Source organism: Sorex fumeus, unplaced genomic scaffold, assembly GCF_029834395.1.
Source record: "Sorex fumeus unplaced genomic scaffold, SorFum_2.1 ptg000093l, whole genome shotgun sequence".
Classification (NCBI taxonomy): Eukaryota; Metazoa; Chordata; class Mammalia; order Eulipotyphla; family Soricidae; genus Sorex; species Sorex fumeus.
Genome location: NW_026606150.1, coordinates 3,733,423 through 3,760,457, shown reverse-complemented (window position 1 = coordinate 3,760,457; position 27,035 = coordinate 3,733,423). Strand labels below are relative to the sequence as shown.

General features: G+C 63.6%; 2 protein-coding genes across 3 annotated transcripts in view; one reads left to right on the top strand and one right to left on the bottom strand.

Moving 5' to 3' along the window:
- The window catches only part of MACROD1 (mono-ADP ribosylhydrolase 1), a 92,480-nt gene that overhangs the window by 20,647 nt on the left and 44,798 nt on the right, over window positions 1-27,035 (top strand). The gene's annotated exons all lie outside the window — the stretch shown is intronic.
- On the bottom strand, window positions 8,172-10,256 carry FLRT1 (fibronectin leucine rich transmembrane protein 1). Its single transcript, XM_056131706.1, has one exon. It carries the CDS (start codon window positions 10,235-10,237, stop codon window positions 8,207-8,209), a length of 2,031 nt encoding a protein of 676 aa, XP_055987681.1. The 5' UTR covers window positions 10,238-10,256; the 3' UTR covers window positions 8,172-8,206.

Here is a 27,035-nt window from a genome sequence, read left to right as displayed (position 1 = left end):
CAAACCTGGGTGAGGTGCAAGCAGCCCCCCGCCCCCTGCCCCCCTGCCTGCTCCACTACCCTCCGCTCCTCCTGCCTGGACTCTTATTTTCAGCGTGGGGTGGCGCGAACCCGGGTGTCCTGCATGCATGCCATGCGCTTGACCCCAACATGCATTTGACCCCCGACACACGCTTGACCCCTGACACAACCCCTGATGCATGCTTTAACAACTCTGATGTGCCTTTGACACCCCCCCCCCCCACCCGCTGACCCATGCTCTACCCCCGTGCTTTATCCTTGGGCCCGTCAAACCGGAATTGTTGGTCCAAGTCTGACGCCCTGTGGTTCCCTAACGCCCCTGGCCACACACCCTCCTGGGACAAACGTCTGTCTTGGTCACAGAGCACGGATGGGAAGCCATGTCCGCCTTTGGGGCTCGGGGTTTGGTTTGGATGCGACGCCACTGAGTGGAGGGCAGGGTGGGCGGGGGCCCCGGGGAACAGGAGGCCCCCAGGCCCTGCCAGCTGATGGCTCACCCTGCAGCTGGCATCTGTGGGCGCCTCCCAGTGCCAGGTCTTCGGGGGGCCCTCGGCACGCGAGCAGTGAGGTGCTTGGAGGGTCCCCTGAGGAAGAAGAACCGGGGCCACTGCGGAGGCCAGGCCAGATTCACTCCTGAAGGGCAGCCAGTGTAGTGTGGCTGGGAAGCAGAACCTTCCAGAAGGAGTCACAGCGTGGGACCTGCCTTCCCCTGCCTCAGGCCTTGCTTTCTCTCCTTGTCCTCGGAAGCCCCGGCTTCTGTGGGAACACGGCCCGCACCCCCCCGTGTAGGTATGTGGTGGCCGTGTGTGTGTGTATGTGTGTGTGTGTGTGTGTGTGTCCGTCCGTCCGTCCGTCCGGGGTGGCGGGGGCAGCCCAGCCTCCTTGTCTGGCGCCATCCTGAGCACCGCACCCTGGTGGGCCTGGAGGCGAGCCCCCCCCCCACACAGGTGCGTGTCCTGGGTCACCCCCGCTGTGTGGGAACCGGGCTCCCCGCGCGGACATGGAGGAAAACTCACTCCCTGTGTGCAGCCACAGATGTTCTTGTTTCAGGTTAAATTTAGCAGCCGTGGCTGGGCTCTCGGGCGGGAGACAGCACGCGAGGCGGGTGGTGCCGGGTGGGTGTGGGGAGGCGGGGGACACGCTCGGGGGACACGGCAGTCACAGCTCCTCGTGGGGACCCTCTGGGAATCGGCCTGGAGCCCAGGGCCTGTCCGGGTGGGCGGGAGTGTTCTAGAATGTTCCATGATCCTGCAGATGTTGCAAAGAACCTCTAGGATCAGGAAATTGGGGGTGTTCCTGGGGGCTTGTGGGGGTTTCCTGGGTTCCTATGTGTTCCAGCTGCAGAATTGGGGTTTGGGGCCAGACTTGGTGGTCCTGGGGGGGGCATGCAGTGCTGGAGTGGGCGACCCTTTATATAAATATATGTTTTTTTTTTTTTTTTGCTTTTTGGGCCATACCCATAGATTCTCAGGGGTTCCTCCTGGCTCTGCACTCAGGAATTACCCCTGGCGGTGCTCAGGGGACCATATGGGATGCCGGGAATTGAACCCGGGTCGGCTGCGTGCAAGGCAAACGCCCTACCCTCTGTGCTATCACTCCAGCCCAAGGGGCACAACCCTTTGAGCTGCCTTGGTCTTGTGGCTCTTAGGGGGAACTCCCACTTATTTTGTTTTGTGTGGATCCACACCTGGCTGTCTGCATAGGGGTGACCCGGGGAGCCCTAGGGGTGCTGGAAATTCAAGCTGGGAGCGGTTGTGTGTGAGGCCTGCGCCTTTTCCTGCGGAACGCGCCTCCAGCAGGAATGAGGGGCTGGGGTCAGGGGACCCACGTGTAACAGTGCCCCCCGCCCCACGCTGAGACGCTGGGCCCAGAGTTAGCAGCCGAGAGGATGGTAAAAGTTAAATCGTATTTATTTCAAGAAAGGCCAAGGACCGTGGACTCGGACATTCGGTATGAAAACAGACAAACAGGAAGTAGGACGCGGCGCTCACATTCATCTGACACTGGAGTTTCAAGGCACCTACAGGAAGCCAAAGGGCGGTTCGCAGTGCACTTTGGTTTGTCATGGAGGCGGGGTGTGTTTCAGTCCTCGGGCGCCCCTGGCTGCTGGGGCAGGGTTGGGGGGGCGCAGGCAGTGCGGGAGAGGCCCCCTAGGCCTGCACCCGAGCCCCTCTGTCCTCAGAGACGGGGAGAGATCAGAGCAGGTGGCCCGTGGCTTGACGTCAGCGGGGCAGGGGCACGGGATGCCCTCCAGACATGGGTCGGGGGGGGGGGGCGGGAGGGAGTGTTCCAGAATGTTCTATGATCCCACAGGAGCTAGAGACCCTCTGAGATCAGGAAAGGGGGGTGCTGCTGGGGTTTCCTGGGTTCCCTTCGCTGTCACGGTGCCTTTTGACATGCGTCAGCACCCCCCTCCCCCCAGGGAGCCGGTGGGCTTCTGGCTCCTCCATCAGAGAGGCACCTCTGCTGGGTTCAGTGGAGGCTCCAAGACTCATTCAGGGGCGGGCGACTTCTGCCAGGACACCCGGGACCGGGGGCAGGGGTGTAGGAGACAGGGGAGAGTTCCCTGGCTCTGGGCCCTGTGGCCGCGTTTGTGGGCCCTGGGACTTCGGTGACTGTGTGAGAAAGTCTGGATGCTTCTTGCACAGGGGGCTCTGTGTGTGTGTGGGGGGGGTGCATGAAAGCCAGGGACACCCAGTGCTCTGCCTCCTGTGTCCCCCAAGCCCCTGGCTTGAAGGGGAAACTGAGGCACCAGGCTGCTGTGGGCTGACACCAAGGACCCAGAAGCCTCCTACCTCCGGTTCATTGCTGGTGGTCTGAGGGTCCACGGGATGGCACACGCATCCCCGTCAGGGCAGGGCAGGTGGGCAGCAGAGGCCAGGCCCACAAGGGGCGCCCTGGAGAAGAGAGGAGGGTCCCCCTGAATGCCATAGGGGGCTTCCTGGCGCAGGGACGAGGCACCCACGGCTGTGACTGTGTGTGGGCCTAACTGCCCACGTCTCACTGCAGAACCCCTGGGTTCAGCCTGGGACTCCCACGGTGGCTTAATTCGGGAAGGGGCCTGGGTCAGCCCCTCCAAGGATGCCCTTGTCCCCTTAAGACACCCTCCTGATTGCTACAGGAAAGGGTCCCCCACATTTCCAGAGATGCAGAAGAGCTCGGGTCTGCCCCTCCAGCCTTTTGGGGGGTCTGGATGCCCCTGCAGATTTTCTTTATGTGCTCCTGAGCCCAGCCATGGTGGGGGAGAGGAGGGGGGGGAGAGAATGAGGGAGAGAGGGAGGGAGGGAAGGAGGGAGAGAGAGAATTAAAATGCAGGGGTGGGGGACAAGAAGGAGGGGTGAAGAGCCCTGGGAATCTTGTGTCTTTTAAATAAGCAAATGTGGATATTTCAGGCAAGGACTTGGAACGTTTCAAAAGAAATGATAAATGCTGGAAAACGCGAGCGAGAAGTGGCCCGGGCAGAGGCAGCCTGGCCCAGATGCTGGATGTTGGCCGTGCGCTTTTCTAGGGGAGCAGGGACCCAGCAGGTGCTTCTCTCTGTCCCCCACCCAGTGGACGGGCTCCTCGCCCTGCTTCCTTCCTGGGGCCTCCAGGGCAGCTGGAGACATCTCTGGGAACACAGGTGCCTGGCGGGGCCTGCAGGGGGCCACCGATTCTGAGCAGACTGTGACCGTCTCTGATAGGGCCCTTGCAGGGTGACTGGGGCCCGAGGAAGGAAGTGGAGGAGCCAGCTCTGGCCAGAGTCGGCTGTTGATTTGGACCTGCCACCCCCCCCCACCCGCCCTCCTGGGAGATGCTTGAATGCTCCCAGGGATGGGGAGCTCACTGCCTGACTCCCTTGCCGGGCCAGAGTTTGTCTTCTCTGACCTTCAGTTTGTCCTTCACTGTTGGTTCCGCTCTTCACTCGCTGGCACAGACTCCCCACGGTCCCCAGAGCAGAGAGAAAACCGAAAAACCACGATTCTCTGCATCCTCATCTTTCCGTGACCCGACGGCCAAGTCCTCTGGATTTGCACCCCTGAAGTCACTTGTAACCTCGAGGGCAGGGCAGAATGATGTCTGCGGCTGTGTTCAGGACCACTTTTTTTTTTTTTGCTTTTTGGATCACACCTGGCGATGCACAGGGGTTACTCCTGGCTCATGCACTCAGGAATTACTCCTGGCGGTGCTCGGGGGACCCTATGGGATGCTGGGAATCGAACCTGGGTTGGCTGTGTTCGAGGCAAACGCCCAGTCCCTGGGACCACTTCTGCGCGGTGGCCTGTGTGGGCCCCCTTCCATCCCCCACCCCAGAGGCCTGAGCTCCAACCCCCCAGGCCTGGTCTACTTGGCAGGCGGCCCTTGGAGGACCCCCCTCCCCTCCCCCTCTCCCCAGCAGAAAATCCCCGCTCTGCATGCAGCCTGGGGGGTGGGGGTCATCCAGAGGGAGGGATTCCCCCTCCCGCTCGCTCACTCCGAGCAGTTGCATCTCCCCAATCAATGGAGCTGACTTGCTTGGTTGTAAACGGTAATGATCTGCGTTTGAGCCCTTCCCTCCCTTCTTAGAACAAAGATTGCCGGCCTGTCTGTTCCACCCGAGCAGCTCGTTAGCGCCTGCCCTGGCGCCTGTCCAGCCCCTGCCCCGACCCCCCCAGGGACAGGCAAGCTCTTCCTGCTGGGACCCTCCTTCCCTCCATCCCTGCCCAGTCCCGGCTCTGAGAGCGTGGTCTGGCCGTGGGGGGCACCGGGGCCTCCGTGAGCCCCAGGCCCCGTCGGCCCCACCGTGCCTGCCGCATCCAGTTCTCCGTGTCATCTTTCTCATCAGCGAGAGGCTCAGAAGTCCCGGCCTCCCTGGCGTGCTCGGGCACGTTCAGCGGGAAGCAGATTTCTGGAGCGGGTTGGCTTTGGGACCTGAGTTGCTGCAGGGACCTGGGTGCCCCTTGACCCTCGGCTCCCAAGGGGTGCAGGCGGGAGGGCCTGTGACGAGGCCCTTCTACAGGCCCCTGTCGGATTCTCCCAGCGCTCCTCACCTGACCTGTTCCTCCCCTTCTGGGCCTCCATCACCTGCCTTGGACCAAACAGAACCTTCTAGAATCAGCAGATAACTCCACCCCCACTCCATACCCCCGTTGGCTTCTGAAACACCCAGAATTTCTGGGTGAAACAAGACACCTCTTCCAAAGCAGAAGCAAGCTAAAAGGTCTAACCATACACCCACAGCCCTGCAGTCCGTCTGCCCGGCCTCAGTTTCCCCTTGGATGGCACGGGCAGATCTCCCTAGACCTGCCCTGAAGGAGACGAGGGGCCTGATCCAGAGAGGGAGAAAACTCCTGAGGCTGGTGTGGGCTTGGGGCAGGAAGGCCGGGTCCTTCCCACGCTGTTTTCCCCCAGCGTGGGTCTGGGTGGGCTGCTGTGGGTCTGGGTGGGCTGCCGTGGGTCTGGGTGGGCTGCCGTGTTAACATGGCCGAGCCCAGGGAGGCCGGAGCTCCCGCGGGAGGGAAGGAGACAGGGGAGCGAAGCGACTTCTGATGCACGTCGTGTCTGCGGAATTGAGTATGACTAATTAATAGATTTTATTCTTAGTAATCTCTTAAGCATTCCATAAGGCCCTATGCCTGAGCTGCGCTTACAAGAGGCCTCATTGGCAAAATGCAAATGCAAATCCTGGCCCCTTGCAGCTCTCCTGCCTGCCTGCCTGCCTCGGCTTCCTTATTTTCTTTTCTTTTTTTTTTAAAGGGGGGAAATTTAAAGGAAAATTGCCATGTAATAGAAAAGAGATCCCAGTCACTACATCTGAGCGTCAAGCAGAGACGTGGCCTGGGCTGCTCTTTCCCACGTTGACTTCCAGCCCGCCTGCAACAAACACAGATCTCCCCCTGTCCCCCCTTCCCCCACCCTGTCAGCGCCAGGCCCCCGGACCCTGGGCCTGGCTCCTCGGCTCTCTCCAGGCACCAGGGGGGCTGACTCTGTCACGTGGCGGCTAACCTGGAGGAGCTGGAACAGGAGGGGCCCGAATTTCAGGGTGGGCGCGACTGCAGCCCCCACTCCTGGTTTTGGGGTGCTCGTGAAGCAGCAGGGAGCTTGTTCTCAGAAGGGGCGCGAGAGAGATGATCTTGAGACGTGGGGAAGCAGAGAAGATGAGAGGGGCGCACGCTGCCCAGGGCAAGGCAGGTGGGGCCTGGGTGAACCCCAAGAACAAGAGACCGATGTCAGGTGCAGGCCTGGGTTTGGGGGAGGAGGGTGGCCAGCAGGGTCGCCCCAGGTGGGAGGGCTGGCCTGTATGTAGCCCTGGTGGTATGGGGGCTCCCCAATGCCCTCTGCCTGTCTGGTGCTGGCGGTGGGCAGGACTTGGGGCGAACTGTGGTCCTTCCTGCGCTGTGTTGGGGGGGGTGCAAGGGTCATGGTAGGCGGCAGCTGCCTTGACCCCTGAGGACTGTCCAGGCCCAAGCAGCTGCCTGGTCGTTGCAATGATTCCAGGGGAGGGTGGTGTCCCCCACCCCACCCCCTCCCCAGGCGCCTGCGCTGAGCTGTGTCCCCTCTTTCAGGCATGCTGGGCGCTGGAGGAGCCGCCAGCCAGGCCTGTCCCCAGCGCCAGCCCTTTCTCCTCCCCTGCCCCCCCATCCCAGCGCCCCTTCTTTGACCTCACTCCTCCCTGGGGCCCCCAGGAAAGGCCCCGTTGAGCATTTGTGACCGAGGTTCTGAGTGCCGTGCCGCGTACCAGACCCCAGGCTCGCAATCCTCTCCCCAGAGGGATTGTCATTATCCCTGGATGTTTTCCATTTGGGGCCGCTGGGTCGAGCTGGCCTGGGGATTGGGGGGACGCGGGGAAAGGGAGAGGGGCAGGAAGTCAAGGCGGGCCCTGCAGGCTGTCATTTTTTTTTGAGGGGGTGGGGGGAACAAACTCCTCTCCTCTCTCCCTTCCCGAGCAGGGTCGGGAAGGGGGTTGCCACCTCCCAGGGCTTTTTCTGAAGAATTTTCATTTCTTTTTTTTTTTTTTCCCCCTTGCCTTGAGCAGCCATGGAAACCATTAGGTCTCATCAGCTGATATAAAAAAAGCCCAGCGGTCCCTGTGCCAATTACCCGTCCCAGGAGGGCGCACGGAGCAGGGAAGCGCTCAGAATCGAGGGTGAGGGGCGGGGGCGAGGAGCACCGCTTAGCTCTATGTGATAAGGCGGCCCCAACCGAGGGGGCGAGGACCCCCAAGCCCCCAAAACTCCACTGCTGCGGCTCCCTGGCCACGCCCAGGGAAGGCACGCCCCTAGGGACACGCCCCATGAAAGACACTCAGAGATACGCCCCCGCGATGGACACGCCCCTAAGGAAGACACGCCCAGTTGAAGAACACGCCCCCACGGGGCGGGGCAAACCATGCCACGCCCCCTCCACACCCTCAGCGCTTTCCAGCCTCTTTTGTCCCGGGAAATTGTACGCCCCATCCCAGAAGGGTCCACCCGCGGTTCTGCCTGCCCATCTGTGCTCGGAGGCACAACAGCCAGGGCCAGGAGACAGGCAGGCAGAAACATCGCCACCGTTAGGAGGGCGCAGGGGCCCGAGAGAGGGGCAGGAGAGGAGAGAGGCTTGTCTTTGATCTATCGTTTGAAGAACGCGGCCAGAGGCCCTAGCCAGGGCTGTGGAGGGAGCTAAGCTCGGGAGGCTTCAGGACAATAGCTCGCGAGCCTTCCTGCCTGATTCCCTCTGCCAGGCACCAGACATCAGCTCGCTCCCACGGCCAGCGCCAGCAGGAGCCACTCTGGGGCTTCGTGGCTCTTTTGTGGCCTGGCCCCAGGTACAGGTGGTCGCTTTCCGGATCTAGAGAGAACGAAGCCACCAGCCCAGCTTTCGCTGCAACCTTATTTTTAGTCCTTCCCTCCCCAACTGGCATAATTCAGTATAAATTATGTCTTCAGCGACGCCAACAGCCCCCATCCCCACCCCACCCCTCGCACCCACCTCCCCTTTCCTGCCTTTCTGGTCTTTGAAAAAAAAAAAACCCACAAACTTGGATGGTTTTTTTTTTTCTCCACTGTCGTGTTCTACAGAATCATCTGCCCTCCCCAAGCTCGGCTCTCCGTGGGGACATCGGCGTGACCTCACGTTTCCTGGTGTGCACGTGCACACGCACGCACGTCGGCTCGGTGGGGAGGGCCAGGGGCAGGGCCAAGCCGTGGGGGTCTCCCATGCGGGGAGGCGGCGGCCTGTGCGGGGCGTCAGGTGTAAGAGAAGTCGATGTCGGGGATGCCACCGTCCCGGTAGCCCCGCGTGGTGCCGTAGCCGATGGTGTGCGTGGCCTTGCAGAGCCCGCTGCCGTTGGAGGGGAAGATGGTGTGTACCACGTACTCCTCTTTGGCGTGGTACGGGTTGATGGGCAGCATCTGCAGCCCGGGGCCGCGCATCTCCAGGATGGAGTTGTCCTTCTTGGTGCCCGACTCCATGTAGTCGTCCTTCTTCCTGCTGCCCCGGTTGTAGGCCCGCTCCCGGGACAGGAGCTCGCTGGCCCGGTGCACGTACCAGCAGATGGCCCCCAGGACCAGGAGGAGGAAGACGAGGGCCACGGCCCCTCCGATGATGCCCGCCAGGGGCAGGCCGGCCAGGGGGTCGGCGTTCTGCTCCTGGTTGAGCGTGGTGGCGGGGCCGTAGCTGTCGGCCGTCTCGGCCTTGGCGCACACGGGCGTCTCGTCGGCCACGTAGGTGCTGCCGGTCTCCATGGTGACCAGGCAGATCATGTAGGTGGACTTGGGCTCGAGCGCCGTCAGCAGGTACTCCGTCTTGTCCCCCTGCACCAGCGTCTCCGTGATGGAGCCCACGGCCGGGCTGTGGCCCAGGCGGAGCCAGCTCAGCCGGAAGGAGGAGGCGGGGAGCGTGGTCTTCCAGGTGATGCGGATGGAGTCGGCCGTCAGGGGCTTCACGTGGATGACCAGGGTCTTGGCGCTGTCCCCCGTGGCCATGGGGTAGTCCAGGCTGGAGTCGGGGAGGCGCAGCCCCGGCCGCTTGGCCTTGAGGGTGAAGAGCGAGCCCTGGGGCGTGGTGGCAGCCGCGCGGTTGGCGGCCGTGGTCCTGGGGGCGGGGGCGGCGGCGGCCGGCGCCCCCGGCTCGAAGCACTCGTCCATCTCGCTGGTGATGTCCTTGATGGCCATGCCCCGCACCCGCTCGGGGCCCTGGCACATGAGGCCCCGCACGTTGACCACGGCCGCCCGCGCCCTCACCCAGTCCCGCAGCCACAGGAGGCTGCAGCCGCAGAACCAGGGGTTGTTGCGCAGCAGGAGCTGGGCCAGGCTGTCCAGGTCGTCGAAGAGGCCGCGGGGCAGCGTGGTGAGGTTGTTGTTGGACAGGTCCAGGCGCTCCAGGGCCCGCATCCTGGCCAGCGTGTTGGCGGGGATGTGGCTGATGGCGTTGTCCTGCAGGTAGAGGCGCTGCAGGTGGGCGCTGGGCAGGTTGAGGGGCGGCGCGGCCAGCGAGTTGCGCACCAGCGAGAGCTCGGTGAGGTTCTGCAGGCGGCTGAAGGTGTCGTCGGCGATGCGCTGGTTGGCCAGCAGGTTGCCGTCCAGCACCAGGCGCCGCAGGCTGCCGAGGCCCTGGAAGGCGCGCAGCGGGATGGTGGAGATGCGGTTGTCGTCCAGCCGGAGCTCCTCGAGCGTGCGGGGCAGGCCCGGCGGGATGCTGCTCAGGTGGTTGCGGCTCAGGAAGAGCAGCCGCAGCTGGCGGCTGTCGGCGAAGGCGTCCTCCTCGATGCTCACGGTGGACACGGAGTTGTCGTCCAGGTGCAGCTTCTCCAGCAGCGGCAGGCGGGCGAGCGAGGCGCGGGCGATGGCGCGCACGTTGTTGTCCTGCAGGTGCAGCTCCCGCAGCGAGCGCGGCAGGTTGGCGGGCAGCTCGTCCAGCGCGTTGGCGTACAGGTAGATGACCCGCACGTGCGCCTTGGCTCGCAGCGCCTGCGGGATGCCGGCGTTGCCGATGCGGTTGTTCTGCAGGTAGAGCGTGGTGGCGTCGTCGGGGATGTCGGGCGGCACGGCCGTGAGCCCCCGGTCGTTGCAGTAGATGAAGCCGTTGTCGCAGCGGCACACGGACGGGCAGGTGGTGCTGTCGATGGCCTCGGTCAGGAAGGCGATGAGCCCGTAGCACAGGAAGAGCCAGTCCCGCAGGTCCATGCTGGCCGTGGTCATCACCACGGTGGCCGTGAGGGTGGCGGCGTGGGTGGCGGCGGCGTGGGCGGCGGGCGGGGAGGGCTGTGCTGCCACCATGGTGGCCCGCCGGCCTCGGAGCTGCTGCGGCGACACCTGCCCGGGGGAGGGGGAGGGGACAAGATGGTGAGGAGAGCGAGGGGCACTGGGCGGGCGGTGGCGGCCTGGGCCCAGCTCAGACTCGGAGCAGCGTCTGGCCTGGAATCCAGGTCGCCGTCACGGTCGCAGTCCTGGGCCCCGGGGACGCGACTCGGAGCCCCTGGCGGGGTAATTTGGCAGCCTCCCCCCACCCCCGCTCAGCACCCCCCAGTGCTGTGGAGATCTCCCTCCACGGTCTTCACAGAGGAGGCGGGGCGCGGTCGGCCCGCGGGGACCAGGCAGATTTGGGGCATGTCGGACTGATGGAGAGAGAACTGCCGGTTCTCCCTGGAACGGGCGCCGCGCCTCCATCCATCCGCGGCTGGCGCAGACCCAAGGCTCGCAGGGAAAAGCTCATTTCCATGAGGCCCGCGAGCTCCAAGGGGGGGGGTGGGAGGGGGAGGAGGGGGAGGAGGGGGCGTTGCTAAACCTGCAGAAAACAGCTGCCAGGGCCCGTCACTGCCGAGAACGGCGCCGGGCGAGGAGCTGCATTGTCGGGTGTTAAAACCGGGCCCGCCTGTCGCCCGTGCTTCCGAGGCACGGGAGGAAGTGTCAACAGACCTGCTCTCTGCCATCGACAGAGACGCACCCCCCCCCCCCCAGCCCTGCACTCTGGATCGGGGGGGGGGTTTTGAGGCTGAACCTGGCCTGGCCCCTGCCCAGTTTGGAGGGCCCATCAGCTAGTCTGGGGGGGTGGAAAGAAGAAATAGCTATCTTCTGTCTTATTACATAGAGTTGCGTTAAAAAGCCGGAGACTGGGCTAGGGAGACAGCCCGGGGCGAGGCGTTGCAAGCCTCCCACATGCAAGGCCCCGAGTCTAATCCCTGGCACCCGCCCCGCAGTACTGCTGAGTGTGGTCCTGTCGCTGCCTCTTGCGCTTCTGGACCCGAGCTGTTGGCCGAGTATCATCGGGAATGGCCCCTTGGGTCCCCTGGACACTGCTTAGGAGGTGAGAGACAGACAGACAGACAGAGACAGGAAGACCAAGGGAGGGAGGCTTCCTTTTCTGAGGGCCCTGTTGCCAGGGATCGTTCCCTGGAGATTCTCCTGTTCACAGCGGTGGGAGAGAAGTTAAGGGCAGGAAGGTTTGTTTGGGGGCCGCAGAGATAGCACAGTGAGCAGGGCGTTTGTCGTGCATGCAGCCAACACGGGTTCGATCCCCAGCCCCCCGCCCCCCCCCGTGGGGTCCCCCAAGCCCCACCAGGAGTGGTCCCTGAGCACCGAGCGTGGCTGTGTGCAGCGGCACAGACCTGCCTCTGGGTCAGGAAGGTTCTTTGTGTGCCCGACGGGCTGGCCTCAGCAGCGGAGTCAGCGTGCCCAGCTGGGGCCCGGTGGGGCGGGGGGCACACTCACTCCCCAGGGGCTGCTGCTTCCTTGGCCAGGCCACACCTGCGCCTTCATTTCCCCTCTCCGCCACACGTAGCGGTGTTCAGGGCTGACTCCTGGCTCTGCGCTCAGGTATCATACCTGGTGGAGTTGGGGGACCATGTGGGGTACCAGGGCTCAAACACAGGTCAGCATCGTGCAAGGCAACACCCTCCCTGCTGCGCTAGCACGCCAGCCCCACCCACTTACCCTGCAGAATCTATCCGTCCTCCCACTCAGCCACCTACCCGCCACCCATTACCCACTAGTCCACCCACCCACGCGCCCGTCCACCCACCCTTCCGTCCAACTCCCCATCCAGCCGCCTACCCCCTCGTTGACCCTTTCAGTTACGCATCCATCTACCTCCTCAGCTCTCCGCTTGTCCATTCCTCTGTCCGTCCAACTGCCTGCTTTGACCATTCACATGTCCATCCATCCCCGCTTGCGTCCAGCTGTCCACTCGTCTACCCCTCGGGTACCCTTCCGGCTTCTTACCCACCCACTGACTCAGCCCTCTGCCCACTCATCTCTTCCTCCATCCACCCAACCACTCACCCATCTACCGACCTATTCATTCATCCATCCACCCATCCGCCCACCTACCCCTCCACCCATCAGTCCATCCACCCACCTCATGCCATCTGTCCCTATGCTTTCATCTGTATTGTTCACTCACTCATTTTCCCTCTCAGCCATCCACTCCCCACCCACCTCCCTGTTCATCCATCCATCCACCTACACTTCTGTCCATCACCCACTCATCCATCCATCCATCCACCCACCCACCCACCCACCCATCCATCCATACACCTATCCATCCATCCACCCACCCATCCATTCATCCATCCATCCATCCATCCATCCATCCACCCATCCATCCCTCCATCCCTCCATCCCACCTCTCCATTCACCCATCGCCCACCTGCACATTTGTCACCCACCCACTGCCCTCACACCCGTCTGTCCATGCCACCTCGCCAGCCTGTAATCTGGACACGTGGGCATCAGTGTGGCGGGCCACATGCTCACACCAGGATGAAAGGCCTCATTGCGGGTTTTGCCCAGAGCAGGCCAGGGACCACCGAGCACCCTGGCTGGAAGTCAGTGAGGGAGGGGGAGTGGGAAGGGGGGTCAGGGCTGGAAACGGGGAGCTGAGGTTTCTCAGGGGCTAGGAAAGGGGCTGTGTTGGGTGGTCCCCGATGCTTGGGCTCTGGGGGTCTCTCACACCCTCTCCCCACAAGTCCCTGCTGGGCCCAGAGTGCACCAGTGATTCCTCACAGCCTCCTCCGAACTCGGACCCCCGCCCTCCCTCAGCCCATCACCCTCACCCTGCCTGCATGTTTGGGGGTTCGTCCTCCTGCACCCCAGTCTCTTGCTCTCAGGGCACGTGGGGGCATCCTGATGGCTGGTCCTTAGTCCCCTCAGTCACCTGGAGGCACTTTATCACAGCAGACTTCTCTGACCTCTGCCCTTTGACCCCAGGAGAGCACTGGCTTTGTTTGCTTGGGGCCACTCATTCCTGGCAGTGCTCGGGGAGCACATGTGATGTCAGGGATTGAACTCCCGTCAGCTCCCCATGGGACCAGCACCTCCCCGGGTACCACCTCTCCAGCCCCAAGGGCACCAGCTTGAGGGAGGGCGAGGGTGCCAGCTGCACGGAGCCCAGCGCTGTGCCAGCTCAGGAAAGGGAGGAGGAGGCTGGCAGCAGGGTGGCCACAGCCAGGCCTCAGCAACACCCCCCACGTCACAGGTCATGTCAGCGCCTGCCCCCCATGTCACGTCAGTGGTGGTTGGCATCTGCCCCCATGACACAAGTGATGTTGGCCTCCCCATGACACATACCGGGTCTGTCCCTCTCTACGGGGGTCCCGGGGTTGTGGTCCATGTCAGCTCGCTGGAAACGGCCAGGACAGCATGCTTGGGGGCACACGGCCTGTCTCAGGCTCCCTGCCCAGCCCCCTCGGCGAGGGCATCCCTCCCGGGTCTGCCAGCCAGGCCTGGCCAGGGCTGCGGGTGGCCCCTGGACTCTGCCCCTCTAGGGCGGACGCTGAGCGGGGGGCACTTTTTAAGCCCACCCCACGGCCTGCCCCCGCGGCCTCTGGCGCAGACATCCCTTCCCGCTGCCCACTCAGCTCACAGCCAGGCCCAGTGCCCCAGCCAGCACGTCAGCAAGTCTAATCGCACCTTCCAGAACCGCTGATGGATGGCCCAGAGCTGGGGCGGGACTGGCCTTGCCCTGGCGGAGGCCGCCTGGTCACCCCCTGCCGCAGCTCTCCAGAGCCGCAGGGCCAGGGCGGGCTGGAGCGGGGGGAGCGGGCCTCTCACCCCCACCGAGAAGCCCTTTCATTGCCAGGGTGCCCGGGGCCTTTTGAGTCCCTGGGGTGCCTTTGATGGTTTATGAGGCCATCAAATCAAACCTGGTAAATCTCCGGCTTTTATGGGGGGTCACTTGTTGTAGCTGTGGGGATCCTGCAGACTTGAGCTGGTGTGTGAGTGAGTGAGGCACCAGCCAGCCAGCAGGCTGGAGCTGGGAGGGGACACAGAGGTGGGGGGGCACACTTCTGGGAGGAGCTGGGCACCCAAGCAGGAATGGGGACCCCTACCCTCCATCCTCCCCCACATGCCAATGCAGGCAGCTCCTGTGGGCGGCCCCCCAAGGCTTGGAGGACTACGGGCTCACTTTCCTCATCTGGACCCTGTTGGTGACCCTGTGGCCCGTGGCTTTGGAGGCGGGGACAGCCCCACCCTGTCCCCCAGAGCTGCAACCCTCATCCTGTCTGGGGTGTGGGACCAGGTGGACCAGGTGGGTTGGGAGCTGGTGGTCCCTCCTGCTGGGCCTCCGTGGTGGGGATCGTCCTCCTGGAGTCCCCATACCTGGCAGAGCAGCTCTCAGGGGACCCCCCTCCAGCCCCCAGCTGCACCGCTTGGTTCCAGATCTGTCCTTTGAGACTAGTGATGAGTGCGGGGTGGGGGATCCCAGGTTGGTTGTTCAGCATCAGCCGTGATTGCTTGGTGGAGGGGGAGGGGTCCCTCTGGGGTGCTGGGGGTGGAACCCGAGGCTTCCAAGTGCTCAGCGTGCGCCCCCTCCTCCCCACCAGGCTAGGGGGAGGCAACAGGATATGGAGGTGGTGGAGAAGCGCCCAGAGCTGCAGGGGTGGGGTGGGGGGGTCTCCTGGGGCTCTGAGGCCCCTCCGGCCCCTGGGTCCTTCACAAGTTCCTCTCCAGCCAGGGACCCCCGCGGTGGGGAGAGGTGGGGGACAGGGCTGTGGCCGGGCTTGGCGCGCCTTCATAATAAATAACAGCAAATCGCCGCTTGGCGGGGCATCCTTCACCCGGCGGCTAATAACACGCTATTAATGCCCCCGCTGACGCGCACGCGGCGCCTCGCTGACGGATGTCCCGCGCCCCGGCTCCGCCGTAAATCAGCCCTCTCCCGGGACCGGCAGCCAAGTGTCATCTTCCATCTTGGTAATGAATCGGGTCGCCCTGCTGAGCCCTGTCCCCGCGGCCCATGGTCCCGCCCTCTTGGCTATGGTGGGCTCCACCCTGGCCCGTCCTCACTGCGTTCCCCCCCCTTCCCCTGGGCGAGCTCCCCCCGCTGAGCGACCCGAGGCACAGACAGAGGTTTGCCACCCTCACGGACAAAGGGACTGGACAGGAAGTCGCCCAAGGGCTGGCCTGGGGCCACCCCTCTCCCCCGTGATGGGGATATAGATGCCTGGGCCACCTCCCGGGCCTCGCACCCCGCGTCTGTGGGAAGCAGCCAGGAGAGCAGCAAGAGACCCCCGCCCTGGCCAGCAGGAGGCACTGACGACTGACCTCTGCGGTTTTTGGGGGCTGCGCTCTGGCACCGGACAGGAGACCCTCCTTGGCCCTGCTCTTCCCGGTGGCCTTACCTTCTTCGCTGCAGCCCTGGAGCCGGCCGAGGTGGCGGGGGTCTCCCCGGGGTGCTGTGTCTCAGGACCCAGAGCCTGGTCAGCTCACATGCTGACCCTGGCCCTGGCCGCGGGCCCCAGATGGGGGCAGGTGGGTGGCGGGGGTGGGGCGCCCCGGGTGCGTGGCTCTGCAGGCTCAGATGTGGCCGGGGTCACTGCGGAGGACGCCCCCTGGAGTGAAGGACCACCAGGGCCGCCCCCTGCCCCCAGGCGGCTCCGCCCTGCAAGGTTTAGGGGGGCCTTTACCCCCTTTCTTGACCAAGTCTGTTGTGTGTGTCCCTGGATCACTCGGTGCGGCGGGCGGCGGGCAGCGTTGCGTGACGGCCGGGAGGGAGCTGGCGCCGGATGCAGGCTTCCTGCCGCTCAGGCTGAGTCTGCGGGGGGCTGAGGGGGCTCCATCACCGCGCGGAAGGGGTTCAGATGTTCACTGCGGGGCCGGGGCCGTCGCCATGCGCCGCTGAGCTGTCAGACCCCGCAGCCCCCCTTCCGGAAGCTGCCGAGGTGCGGGTGTGTGCTGGGGGGCTCCTGCCTGGCTGCTGAGTTCCCGCTCACAGACGCTTCCTGGTTGCGGGGCGGCGGGCGGTAGGGGCGGGGGACGCGTGGACCAGTCCTGCTTCACCCCCTGATCTTGGCTGTCCAGGAAGGAATCCGCTTCTCACAGCCTCCTGCGACCTCACCTGCCAAAGAACCAAACAAGCTATGAAGGCGGGAAGTCTGGGGGTGCACCCCCCACACCGAAGCCTGCTCCCACGTCCCCCTCGCCCAGGGGGATGCCACCCGGCTGTCCTCTCACAAGCCCGGAGATAGGGCAGGTGCCCACGGGGGCCTTCCCCGCCCCCCTCCTTGCTCTTGCTCTTGGGCCTGGACAGTCTCAGAGAGAGCAGTGGAGTTGGGGTGCCCCTGGCCCAGGGCTGCGTCCGCTCCTGCTGACTGTCCCTCTAAGGGTCCCAGGCCGCGCCCGCCTCCCCTGGCCCCACAGAAGCACGGGGCGCCCCGTTCCCCAGGAACCTCCTTTGCTCCCTGCAGCACCTCCTTTCCTTCTGCAGACGCTGGGGGAGGCCAGGGCAGTTGCTTGAATGGGGAACAAACCCCCACACTCCTCCAGTGGCCCCTCATTAGCCTGGTGCAGCAAATGCCGGGGACCCCAACATCACGCCCCCTATAGGAGCCCCAACATCGCACCCCTGCGGGAGCCCCACTTAGGAAGCAGCTTGATGGAGCATCTTAGTTCTTGGGGTGCACTTGGGGGCCCGTCCGGACGGCTCAGCTGCGTCTGGGCCCGTCTCTGGCGGGCTGAAAGTGCTGGGTTTAAGGAAGGTTCATCCAGGACTGTTGCGGGGGCCATGGGAGGGTTCTGGTGATTCTCAGCCCACTGGGCCGATGGTGCTCCAGGACTGTGTGTGGAGCTGGGGTCGAGCCTGGCTTGGCTGCGGGCAAGACCAGCGTCTTTGCCTCAGCGCTAACTTCTCGAGCAAATACATGCGGGGTGGGGTGAGGTTGGCACCAGGGTCTGTGTTCAGGGATCACTCCCGGTGGTGCTTGGGGACCATATGCAGTGCTGGGAACCAAACCAGAGTCAGCCACTTCCAAGCAAAGCATCTTAGCTCTCATGTGATCTTACGGGCCCCAAACTAGGGATCGATCTGTCTGTCTGTCTGTCTGTATTTTTTGTGGTGCCCAGGGCTTCCTCCTGGCTCTGCACTCAGGGATCACTCATGACGGGGCAGGGGAGATCATGTGATGCCCAGGATCCAGCTGGGCCCAGCCACACGCTCCACTTGCTTTCCTGTCTCTTCGGCCCCCACACTAAGATCTTTTGCAGGTGTGGGTTTTATTTTTATTTATTTTGGCTTTTTGAGCCACACCCAGCGATGCACAGGGGTTCTTCCTGGCTCTGCACTCAGGAACTACTCTCGGTGGTGCTCAGGGGACCATATGAGATGCTGGGGGTCGAACCCCAGTCAGCCTGGGCAGCTGGAAAGGGTGTCTAAGGACCTGTGAGTTGGGTGGGCCGCTGGTGCCTGGGCAGGCCCTGATAAGCACTTAGCACGTGAGTAGAGAAATGGGGTGCATCCGAAAGGGGGGGACAGGAGGGGCGAAACCAGCCCAGTCTCTCACTGCTGTGTGATTTGGTCATTTCTCCATGACAATGAGGGGGCGGAAGGCAGGGGTCAGCACTTCCTGCTGCTGGGCACCAGTGGTTTGCTTTGGGAGGGTGTCCCGCAGCCCTGAACCCCACCCCAGGGAGACACCCTAGCTCTGTTCTTCAGGTCAGCACAGCAGCCGGCAGACCTCGCCCCGAAACCCCCTTCACTGCATCCCCCCTCATTGGGTCACGCCCCTGTGTGTGGGTGACCGCAGCTCCCCAGACCTCCTCCAGACTCCAACTCCGTATGCAAGGAAAGGGCCGTGTGTGTGTGTGTGTGTGTGTGTGTGTGTGTGTGTGTGTCTCCCTTGGCCCCTGGTTCCCTGCCTTGCACACAGCAGGTGCTTAATAAATGCACCCAGTGAACTTCCTGCCTTGCTTGGGCACTTAGAAAATCAGCGGTCTGGTGGGGCTCTGGGCTTCCTGGGGGGCCCGTGATGCCGTCCTGGCCAAGCCCCCTCCAGTGCCTGCGCTGTGCTTGGGGTCCTGCTTCCCCCGCATGCCTGCCCCAGTGCTGCCCTGGGCATCTGGGTGTGTCATCTCTTGAGCCTGGCGCAGGCGGGCCCTGCCCCCATGGGTGAGAATGGGGTGATGAGCAGAGAACCAGGTGGGTGCCCAGCTGCCTGGGACCCTCTGTGGGCACTGGTGAGGCCCCCCATGCAGTGAGAAGTGAATGCAGGCTCGGGAGGGGTGAGTACGGTGGGCCGAGAGCTCAGTGTCTGCGCCCCCCACCCAGGGCAGCCCCTGCAGCCTGCCTCAGCCTCCCCGTCCCTGGGCCTCCAAGTTCCGTCTCTATGTTCAGATGCCAAAAGACTCTTTTTTTGGGTCAGTGTAATAGAATAAAAGCTGTCGCTTGCCAGGACTCGAGTTGTTACAGTTGAACTTCCTGTTATAAATAACATCCTGCCCATTAGGAAATTTGGAAGGGGGAGAGAGTTGCGCCCACCCCCACCCCCCGCTCTGGAAGTTGCCAGCCGCCCCTCTACATCCCACTGGGAAGGGGACCAGGCCCCAACCCTCCCGAGATGGCTTTGGTACCATCTCCCCTGAGCCTGGAGACAGCCCAGCACGGCTGACAGAGCAGGGACAATCCGCCCCCCACACCCTCAGGCACAGGATCACCGAGACGGGGACAACAGCTGAGACCCCCCAACTTCCACCACTGCCCCTTCTCCTGGACCGCTCACATAGTTGCACGTTCTTTGCACGATGTTATAAACGACCTCATGCTCCTTTTAAGGACCTTTAAAAAGCAACGAAAGCCGCGCTGACAGCCCACCTCTCCAGCCTTGTGAACCTTAAAGTGGTCACTGGACACATCACACCCAGGGACTGTGGGTTTTTCCAGAGGACAAACTGTAGGCACTCGCCCAACCCTGTGCCCATCTGCCTATCCTTCCTTCCCTCTGTCCGTCATCTCCCCAGTCATCACCTCTCCATCTCTCACCTGTTCATCATCTACCCATCTATACATCCACCCAGCCACCCAGCCACCCAGCCATCCCCCCCACCATACGCCCACTCATCACCCATCGGCCATTACCCATCCATCTACAACCTATCCACCTATTCATGGTTCCACAATGAGCATCCCCGGGTGTGGCCTCCATCCATCTACCCACCCATCCAACCCATCCACCCATCCACCCATCCATCCACCCACCCATCCATCCACCCATCCATCCACCCATCCATCCATCCATTCATCCATCCACCCATCCATCCATCTACCCACCCATCCACCCATTATTCACCCACCCATCCATTCACCTCTCCATCCATCAGTGCACCCGGCCATCCCGCTTTCCCTTGATCTATTTATTCACCCATCTCTCCCCCACCCACCCACCCACCCACTCCTGCACGCATGCGTTCATCCATCAACCATCATCCATTCATCCCGCCATCCCTTCATCTGTCCATCCATGCCTCGGGCTAACGTGCTTCCAAGTCCTGCCATGCTCCTGTGCTGGGTAAGGCCGAGCATCCCAAGGCAATGCTCGGTCCGGCTGGAGGTGGCTGCTTTGCAGGGCCCATCCCCAGCACTGTCAGCCCAGAGTGTCCCAGCCTGATAGAGGGAGGCCTCTGAGAGCAGGTGACCATGCTGTGGTTCTGGGGGGTCCCCAACTCCCAGGTCTCCAGGGAGCTCAGGGGTGAGCTGGAGCCAGAAGGTTTAGCCTCCTGTCCACTCAGAGCCGCCCGGGTCCCCTGAAGTGGGAATGCTCTTCTGCACTGCAGTTGCTGCTGCCCTGGAGGTGGGCACTGGGTGGTATTAAACCCCGAACAGGGGGCCGGAGCCATAACACAGAGGGGAGGGCACCTGCCTTGCACGCAGCTGACCCGGGTTCAATCCCCAGCATCCCCTATGGTTCCCTGGGCACCGCCAGGTGTGACCCCAAAACAGAACAAAATGAAACAACCCTGAGCAGTGGGTCCTCCTGCTTCAACCCTCAGGGGTAGGTGTGTGTGTGTGTGTGTGTGTGTGTGTGTGTGTGTGAGAGAGAGAGAGAGAGAGAGAGAGAGAGAGAGAGAGAGAGAGAGAGAGAGATTGGTTTACCAGGCATCAGCATGCCTGTGTGGTGTGCGGCCAGAGATGCGGGCAGGCTGGTGGCTGGTGACCGAACCGATGGCACTTTAATGAGCACGATAGCTCGAGCTACCTCCCATCTGGGCCTGTGGACTGTGGCCTCAGGCCTGCGGTGATGAGAAGGTACCTGGGACTGGTTGGGTACGGCTGATGGTTTGCTGGCCCCAGGTCCATCCCCTGTTGTGACATGTGTGCCTGTCCCCATGGTGTCCCGCTGGGGAAGGGGAGGGGCCGCGGCATGTGCAGGACGGGCAGAGGGTCCCTGGATGCGGCCACTGGGGGCCGGGAGGCAGACCCAGGGAGGATGCTGTGAAGGCTCAGCATTGGGGGGCCCAGGCCAGGCAGAGGCCGGTGTCCACACAGCCATTGGAGGGGCTGGGGGGGCCCAAAGGGCTGGGTCAGTGCCCCTAAGAGCAGGGTGGGGGGATGAGGGCGAGGGCTCAACTCTCAGGGCTCCTGCTTTTCCTTTTTTTTAGCTTTTTGGGTCACACCCAGTGATGCTCAGGAATTACTCCTGGCGGTGCTCGGGGGACCGACCAAATGGGATGCTGGGAATCGAACCTGGGTCAGCCGCGTGCAAGGCAAATGCCCTCCCCGCTGGACTATCGCTCCAGCCCCCACCCCCAACCCCCGTCCCTGGCTCTTGAAGATGGGCCTGGTGCCTGGTGGGTTCCCTCTTCTTTCAGCTGGCCTGCAGGGGACCGCTGGGGACTGGACTGGAGGGGCTCACACCTCAGCACTGCCTGCCCCCCCACACCGCCCACCTTCTCACATGCTCTGCCCCCACCCAGGCCCAGTCCCCGCACCCGGGAACAGAGAAGGGGTGGAGGGTGGGGGTGCCATGCAACCCCACCCAGCCTCTTGTCAGCGAATTCAACACTCCTGACGCAAGGACTGAGACTTGTGTGCGAGGCTGGGGGTGTGAGTGGCCTGGACCACCCCAGACAGAAGTGCCCCGGACAGAGGGACACAGCCGGCACCCCTTCTCCTCACCCCCACATGGTGATGCTCAGGGCTTCCTCCTGGCTCTGCATTCAGGACTCACTTCTCACAGTGCTCGGGGGACCATATGGGAGGCGGGAGATCGAACCTGGGTTGGCTGTGTGCAGGCAAGCCTTCTCCCCGCTGGACTATCGCTCTGGTGGGACTTTCACCAGAACGGGGTGTCCCTCCTACCCTCGCCATGTATGCTGGGGTCAGGAGCTTTGGCCAGGGGGGTCTTCCCGTCCACTCCCTCCCCCAAGGGGCTCCTTCCCCCCTGCACTGTCTGAGGGTCTGCTGGGGGGGTCAAGGCACTGTCCCCCAGGATGGCCTTGGGCAGAGGTGAGGAGCCGAACACAGGCCACTCTTTGGGTTTGGTGTTGGGGCCTCACCCCGCGGGGCTCAGGGAGCTCCCCTGGGGGGACTCAGGGAGCACCCCTGGGGGGCTCAGGGGGAGCACTCATGGCGGGGCTCAGGGAGCACTCCTGGGGTCTCAGGGAGCACTCATGGCGGGGCTCAGGGGGATCAAACCCAGATTGCGGATCAAATCTGGCGCCACCAATGTCTGCGGTGGCCTTAGCTGGTGTAGTGGGTGTCAGCCGTGTTGGGGTTCCTGCTCTGACCTCCCAGGGAGCAGCAGAGGGATCGTGTGACACCCCACAGGGCACCCCCTTCCTCTCCATCCTCCCAGGCCTTGGAACTCCTCGTCCTTGTCCCCCCACCCCGCCCCCCATGCTCCCTGCTGTAAGGCACACTAGGCGTTGGACCCCGGTGCATCTAGGCCACTCAGAGTGGGGGGTCCGGGCTCCCCGGGGCTGCCTTTTCTTTTGGAAGTCTCCAGTCCCCCACCCCACCCCAGCAGGGCCCTGGTTGCCCCCTGCCCGCCTAGGGGATGTCGCCTGAGTTGGAAGTCCCCGCCTGCCCGCCCTCCTTCCCGTAAACAGGCCTGGCGCTGCCCTCTGAATATTTACAGCGAGGCCTCAGGAAACCAAGCTATTAGCTTCCTTTTCTTGTTGTTAATTGAACGAGAGAAAATGGTTGTAACACTTCAAAGGGACTTAAAGCTGGGCCCTGAGAGGCCCTGAGAGGCCCAGGCCCACTGCCTCGCTGGGGAGGGGGAGGGGGGTCAGGCTTCGTGCTGGGCGCTGGCACCTGCAGCCCCTCCGAGGGGGAGGGGAGAGGCTGTGCGCTTTTGTCACTGCAAAGCTCTTTGAAGCTGCTGCACGGAGATCCCTGGTCAGCCCCCACTGCCCCCTGACCAGTGGCCCCCCCCCCAGGCCAGACGCTTCCCTCCTGGGAGGCAGACCCAGAGCTGGGTCTTGGGGTGAAGGCCCTCGCAGCCTTGGGCCTCTGTTCCCTGGTGGAGACGGCACCCTCCTCAGCAGCTCCTTTTCTCCTCTGCTCCCCCGCGCTTCCTGAGTGGACCCCACATTGGTGGTCAAGTGGACGGTCGCTTCAGTTCTGGCCGACAAGGCCCCTTCCTCCAGGAAGCCTTCCTCCCTCGTCCCCTGTCTGTCTGCTTGGGGATCTTGGGGCTCCCGGGCTTGCCTTTGGTTCCCTGCAGAGCCCGGCACGGAGGGCCCCCTGCTCAGACAACACTCCCCACCCCACCCCTTCCCAGGGCATGCCTCACCACAGAGCGGGCGGCCCCCCAATGGGCAGGGATGGGGGCTTCCAGGTGAGACCCGGGCTCCGTCTCTGGTGCTCGGGATGGCTCCAAGGCCTGGGCACACCAGGAGGGAGGCAGCGAAGGAAGAAATGTCACGACAGATGCCGGGGACCCCAGGGTCCCTGATCCCCCCCCCCCCCGGTTCCCCACCCCCACCTCGAGCCCCATGAGGGGTGAGCACTGTGGTGGGCCTGGGACGGCACTGCCCTCACGGCACCCACTGGTTCGTCAACCCCACCCAGCACCGCTCATCTGAGCTTCCGCCTCCCACCCTGTCACAGGTGGGCGTCTGGGCTCTCTGGGCTGCAGGCGGGGCCCCGTCTTGGGTGTCGGGTGTGCCAGCACACTGCAGTTCAGAGAACTGGGGCGAGGGGCCTGTTTAAGCTCCCAGGACTCTCTGTGGGGTACCCAGGCCCTCAGGCTCCCTACGTGGTGCGTGTCCTGTGGGTCGGCCCCCACGGGGCATAAGAGTGTCCCTGCCCAGGGCCTCCTGCCCCGTGTCTGCCCCGCGCCAGGCACCAGCCCCCACCGGCCCCTCGGTCTCATTTCTTGTCTTTCTGCTCACACCCCTCAGCCTCTCCAGAGCGGAAACCCCCGGGACAGTCCCGCAGGGAAGGTGTGTGCTCTGCACGCCGCTGACCTATGTTCAATCCCTGGCATTCCATAGGCTCCCCCCAGATCCCCACCAGGAGTGATCCCCGAGTGCAGAGCCAGGAGTAACCACTGAGCGTTACTGAGCCCCATCACGGGTGTGGCCAAAAAAAGGAAAAGCAAAAAAAAAACAGGGGCTGGAGTGATAGTACAGTGAGCAGGGTGTTCGCCTTGCATGTGACTAACCCGGGTTCGATTCCCAGCATCCCATAAGGTCCCCAGAGCACTGCCAGGAGGAATTCCTGAGAGCAGAGCCAGGTGTAAGCTCTGAGCATCACCAGGTGTGACCCAAAGCACCAAAATAAATAAATAAATAAATAAATGAAAAAGTCAGAGGGGCCAGAGAGACAGTACAGCCGGGAAGGCACGTGCCTTGCTACCCTTTAAGGTCTCCGGGTTCTGCCTGGAATGATCCAGGAGTAACGGTGGCCGCACCACAGAAAGACAAGGATGGGGAGAAATCGGCAGGGGTGGGCAGGAGTGGGGACCCTGGCAGGTCTGGGGGTACACCGAGGAGCCCCCCACCCCTGTCCCGCACAGCCCCACCCCACAGCCTGTCCCTCTAGGGATAGACCGGAGCTGACGGTGCCTGCCCGCGTCCGTGGGGGCAAGGACGCAGTGGCCCCCGGGACGATGATGAAACCCGCCGTGGAAATGATGGAAGGAGATGAAGCCACGGCCCTGACTACACAGGAGGCCGCTCCCCTGTGGCTAGGACCACCTGGGCTCCGCCTTCCCCTGCCCCCTGGGACGGCCCCCCTTCATGGCAGCCTTGGGGTGCCTCTGCCCCAGGACAGGGGCCGGCTGCCAGCTCCCCCGTCGTCTCTTTCCTCCAATGCCCCCAGCCAGCCCCTCTGTCCCACTGGGACCCGGGAGGGTGACCCTGGCAGTCCCGGGTTCGGGTTCGGCCTTGTGAATTCACATTTGCCTGCTGGGGTGGGGCGGGGGGCAGGGATCTGTTTCCTGGGGCGCAGACAAGGCAGGGGAGTGGTTGGCCCCCAGTGTGTGGACTCTCAGCAGCTCTGGCCCCTCCTGTGCTCACCAGCCCCAGCCTACCCACACCCTCGGGCATGTGTTGCTCCAGAAGGTTCTAGAAGGTTCTGGGCTCCACACTATGAGCCTGCTGGGCCTCGGTCACAGGCCTCTGGGACAGTTCACTGAGGGACGTGAGGTGGCAAGGTCAGCTCCTGACCCAGGCCCCAATGGGAGCCGCAGGCGGGCTCCCTCCTGAGAGAGGCAGAGGGCTCAGTGTCCGGGGCTAAGACCCTGCCCCTGCCCGGCCCCCCATCACCTGCTGCGGGGTCTTCCAGTGCCACTGAGTCTCCTCCCGTGGAGGGCGGGAGAGGGTCCCTGCTCCCTGCCCAGGCCTCCTCCTGCGCTCTAAGCATGCAAGCCCGGCATCCCAGGAGCGTTGGGGCTGGGGCGATGCCCGGGGGCACAAGACTTGGGTGTGAAGTGGCCAAAAGGCGTCTCTTCCAGGAGCAGCTGTCGGAGAGATGCTTGGGGTGTGAGGGCATGTGTCTCACAGGTGTGTGGCCCCTGGTACCAGGGGAACTGAACAGTCAGCCTTGTTGGCTGAGCTGCAAGGCGCCACCTCCCTTACCTGTCCCCACCCGACCCTGGGGGCCTCATCCCGCAGCCCCACTGACCCAGAGGCCTGGCCTGGGCTGCCCATGGCCACCCTCCCCCCAGGCCGCTGTGCTGCCCAGCCTGCGGTCGGGGCTGTGGCTTGTGGCTGCAGCTGGCAAGGGGCCAGGCTGGGAAGATTTACGATCGGGGTTCAAATTTCATTTGGGTGGGAGATCCCAGCCAGCTGCTGAGACGATCGGCCTCGGCCCTCCTGCCCGCCCCATGGTGGCCACCCTGCGGGGGACACTTGCCTACACCCCTGCTTTCTTTCCCGTCCCAGACTCCCTGGCTGGCGGAAGCCCCCACACTTGCGGGGGCACCGGCATGGGGACGCCTGGTTGGGACTTTTAGGGGGAATGACGGGTCCCCCTGCCTGGCGCTGGGGAGCCCTTGGGCCGTGCTGCCCTCCCAGGCGGTGACCCCAGGAGCCTGCTGGGTGCCCGGAGCGTGCGGCCTATAGCATGTCAGCTTCCGCCTGCCCCGTGCACGGGACACTGAGGGGACAGTGAGGGGGTCTCAGCCCGCCCGTCTCCCTCTGCGGGGATGCTCCCCCGCAACGCTGGGTGCCGGGAGGGGCAGGCCAGGCTCAAGGTCCTCCTCCTGGGCAGTGTGGGCAGAGGACGGGCAGGGCGATGAACAGTGACACCTCCTGTGCTTAGGAGGCCACGGTGGGGTGCAGTGTGTGAGATTGTGTGTGTGAGTGTGTGTGTGTTGCAGCATGAGTGGGTGAGAGAATGTGTGTGGCTGCATGTGTGTGTTACAGTATATGAGAATGTGTTTCTGTTAGTGTGAGTGTATGAGTGTGTGTGTGTTGCAGCATGAGTGGATGAATGTGAGAATGTATATGTGAGTGTATGTGTGTATGAGAGAGTGTGTGTGTGGGGGGCTCTGTCCCCACCCCCCTCTCATCCATAACCCAAAGTCCACCTTGTCCCCACAAGTGCCTGTCAGTGCCCAGAGACAGGCCGGGCCAGTGAGTCTCTGAACCCCAAGAATCTGGGGCTTGAGAAGCATCTCGGGGTGCTGGAGTGCGACACGCAGGGCTGAGTTATGTCCCCTGTACTGTGTACGGCCCCCTGAGCACCACAGGGTGTGACCCCGAAACCCAGCCCAATCCCCAGCAACCAGAAGCTGGAGAACATATAGGGGGGCGAAGAGTGGGGGGCACCGGGTCCTGCCTCTCACCTGTTGGCCCCAGGACCGCAGCTGCCCTGCGCTCAGAACCCCCCCCCCCAGCCCGCCAAGAGAGGGGCTTCCCTGGGGTGGGGGTCCGCGCTGTGCAGGAGAGGCTGCTGGCAGCTCTACCCGTCACCCGGCCTATTTTTAGGAGGTGACGCTCCAACTGTGAAAGTTCACCCCTGCACATCCACACGTGAGTCGGGCTCGGGCCCGAGCCGTGAGGATGGAGGGCTGGGGAGGAGGGGAAGTGGGCGGGGGCACAGCAGGCACCGACGGGGTCTAGCTTGGGGCATCCTCACCGCTGTGCCCCCTGCCCGCGAGGGCTGTGCAGAGGGGGGACGGGGGTGCCAGGAGTCCGGGTCCCATCTCTGCCCTGGCAAGAACAAGCCCCGCCTGCCCTGGACCTCAGTTTCCCGGCTGTGCCCTGGGCTGCTCAGGCTTCCCCCCAGGCCCTGCCCACCTCTTTGGTGGGGCGCACCAGGGGCAGTGTCTGAGCCTCAGCTGGGCAGTGACTGGCAAAGCCCACGAGGGTCCCAGCCACATCTCAGGGACCGTGTCTCGCCCAGGCCACGCTT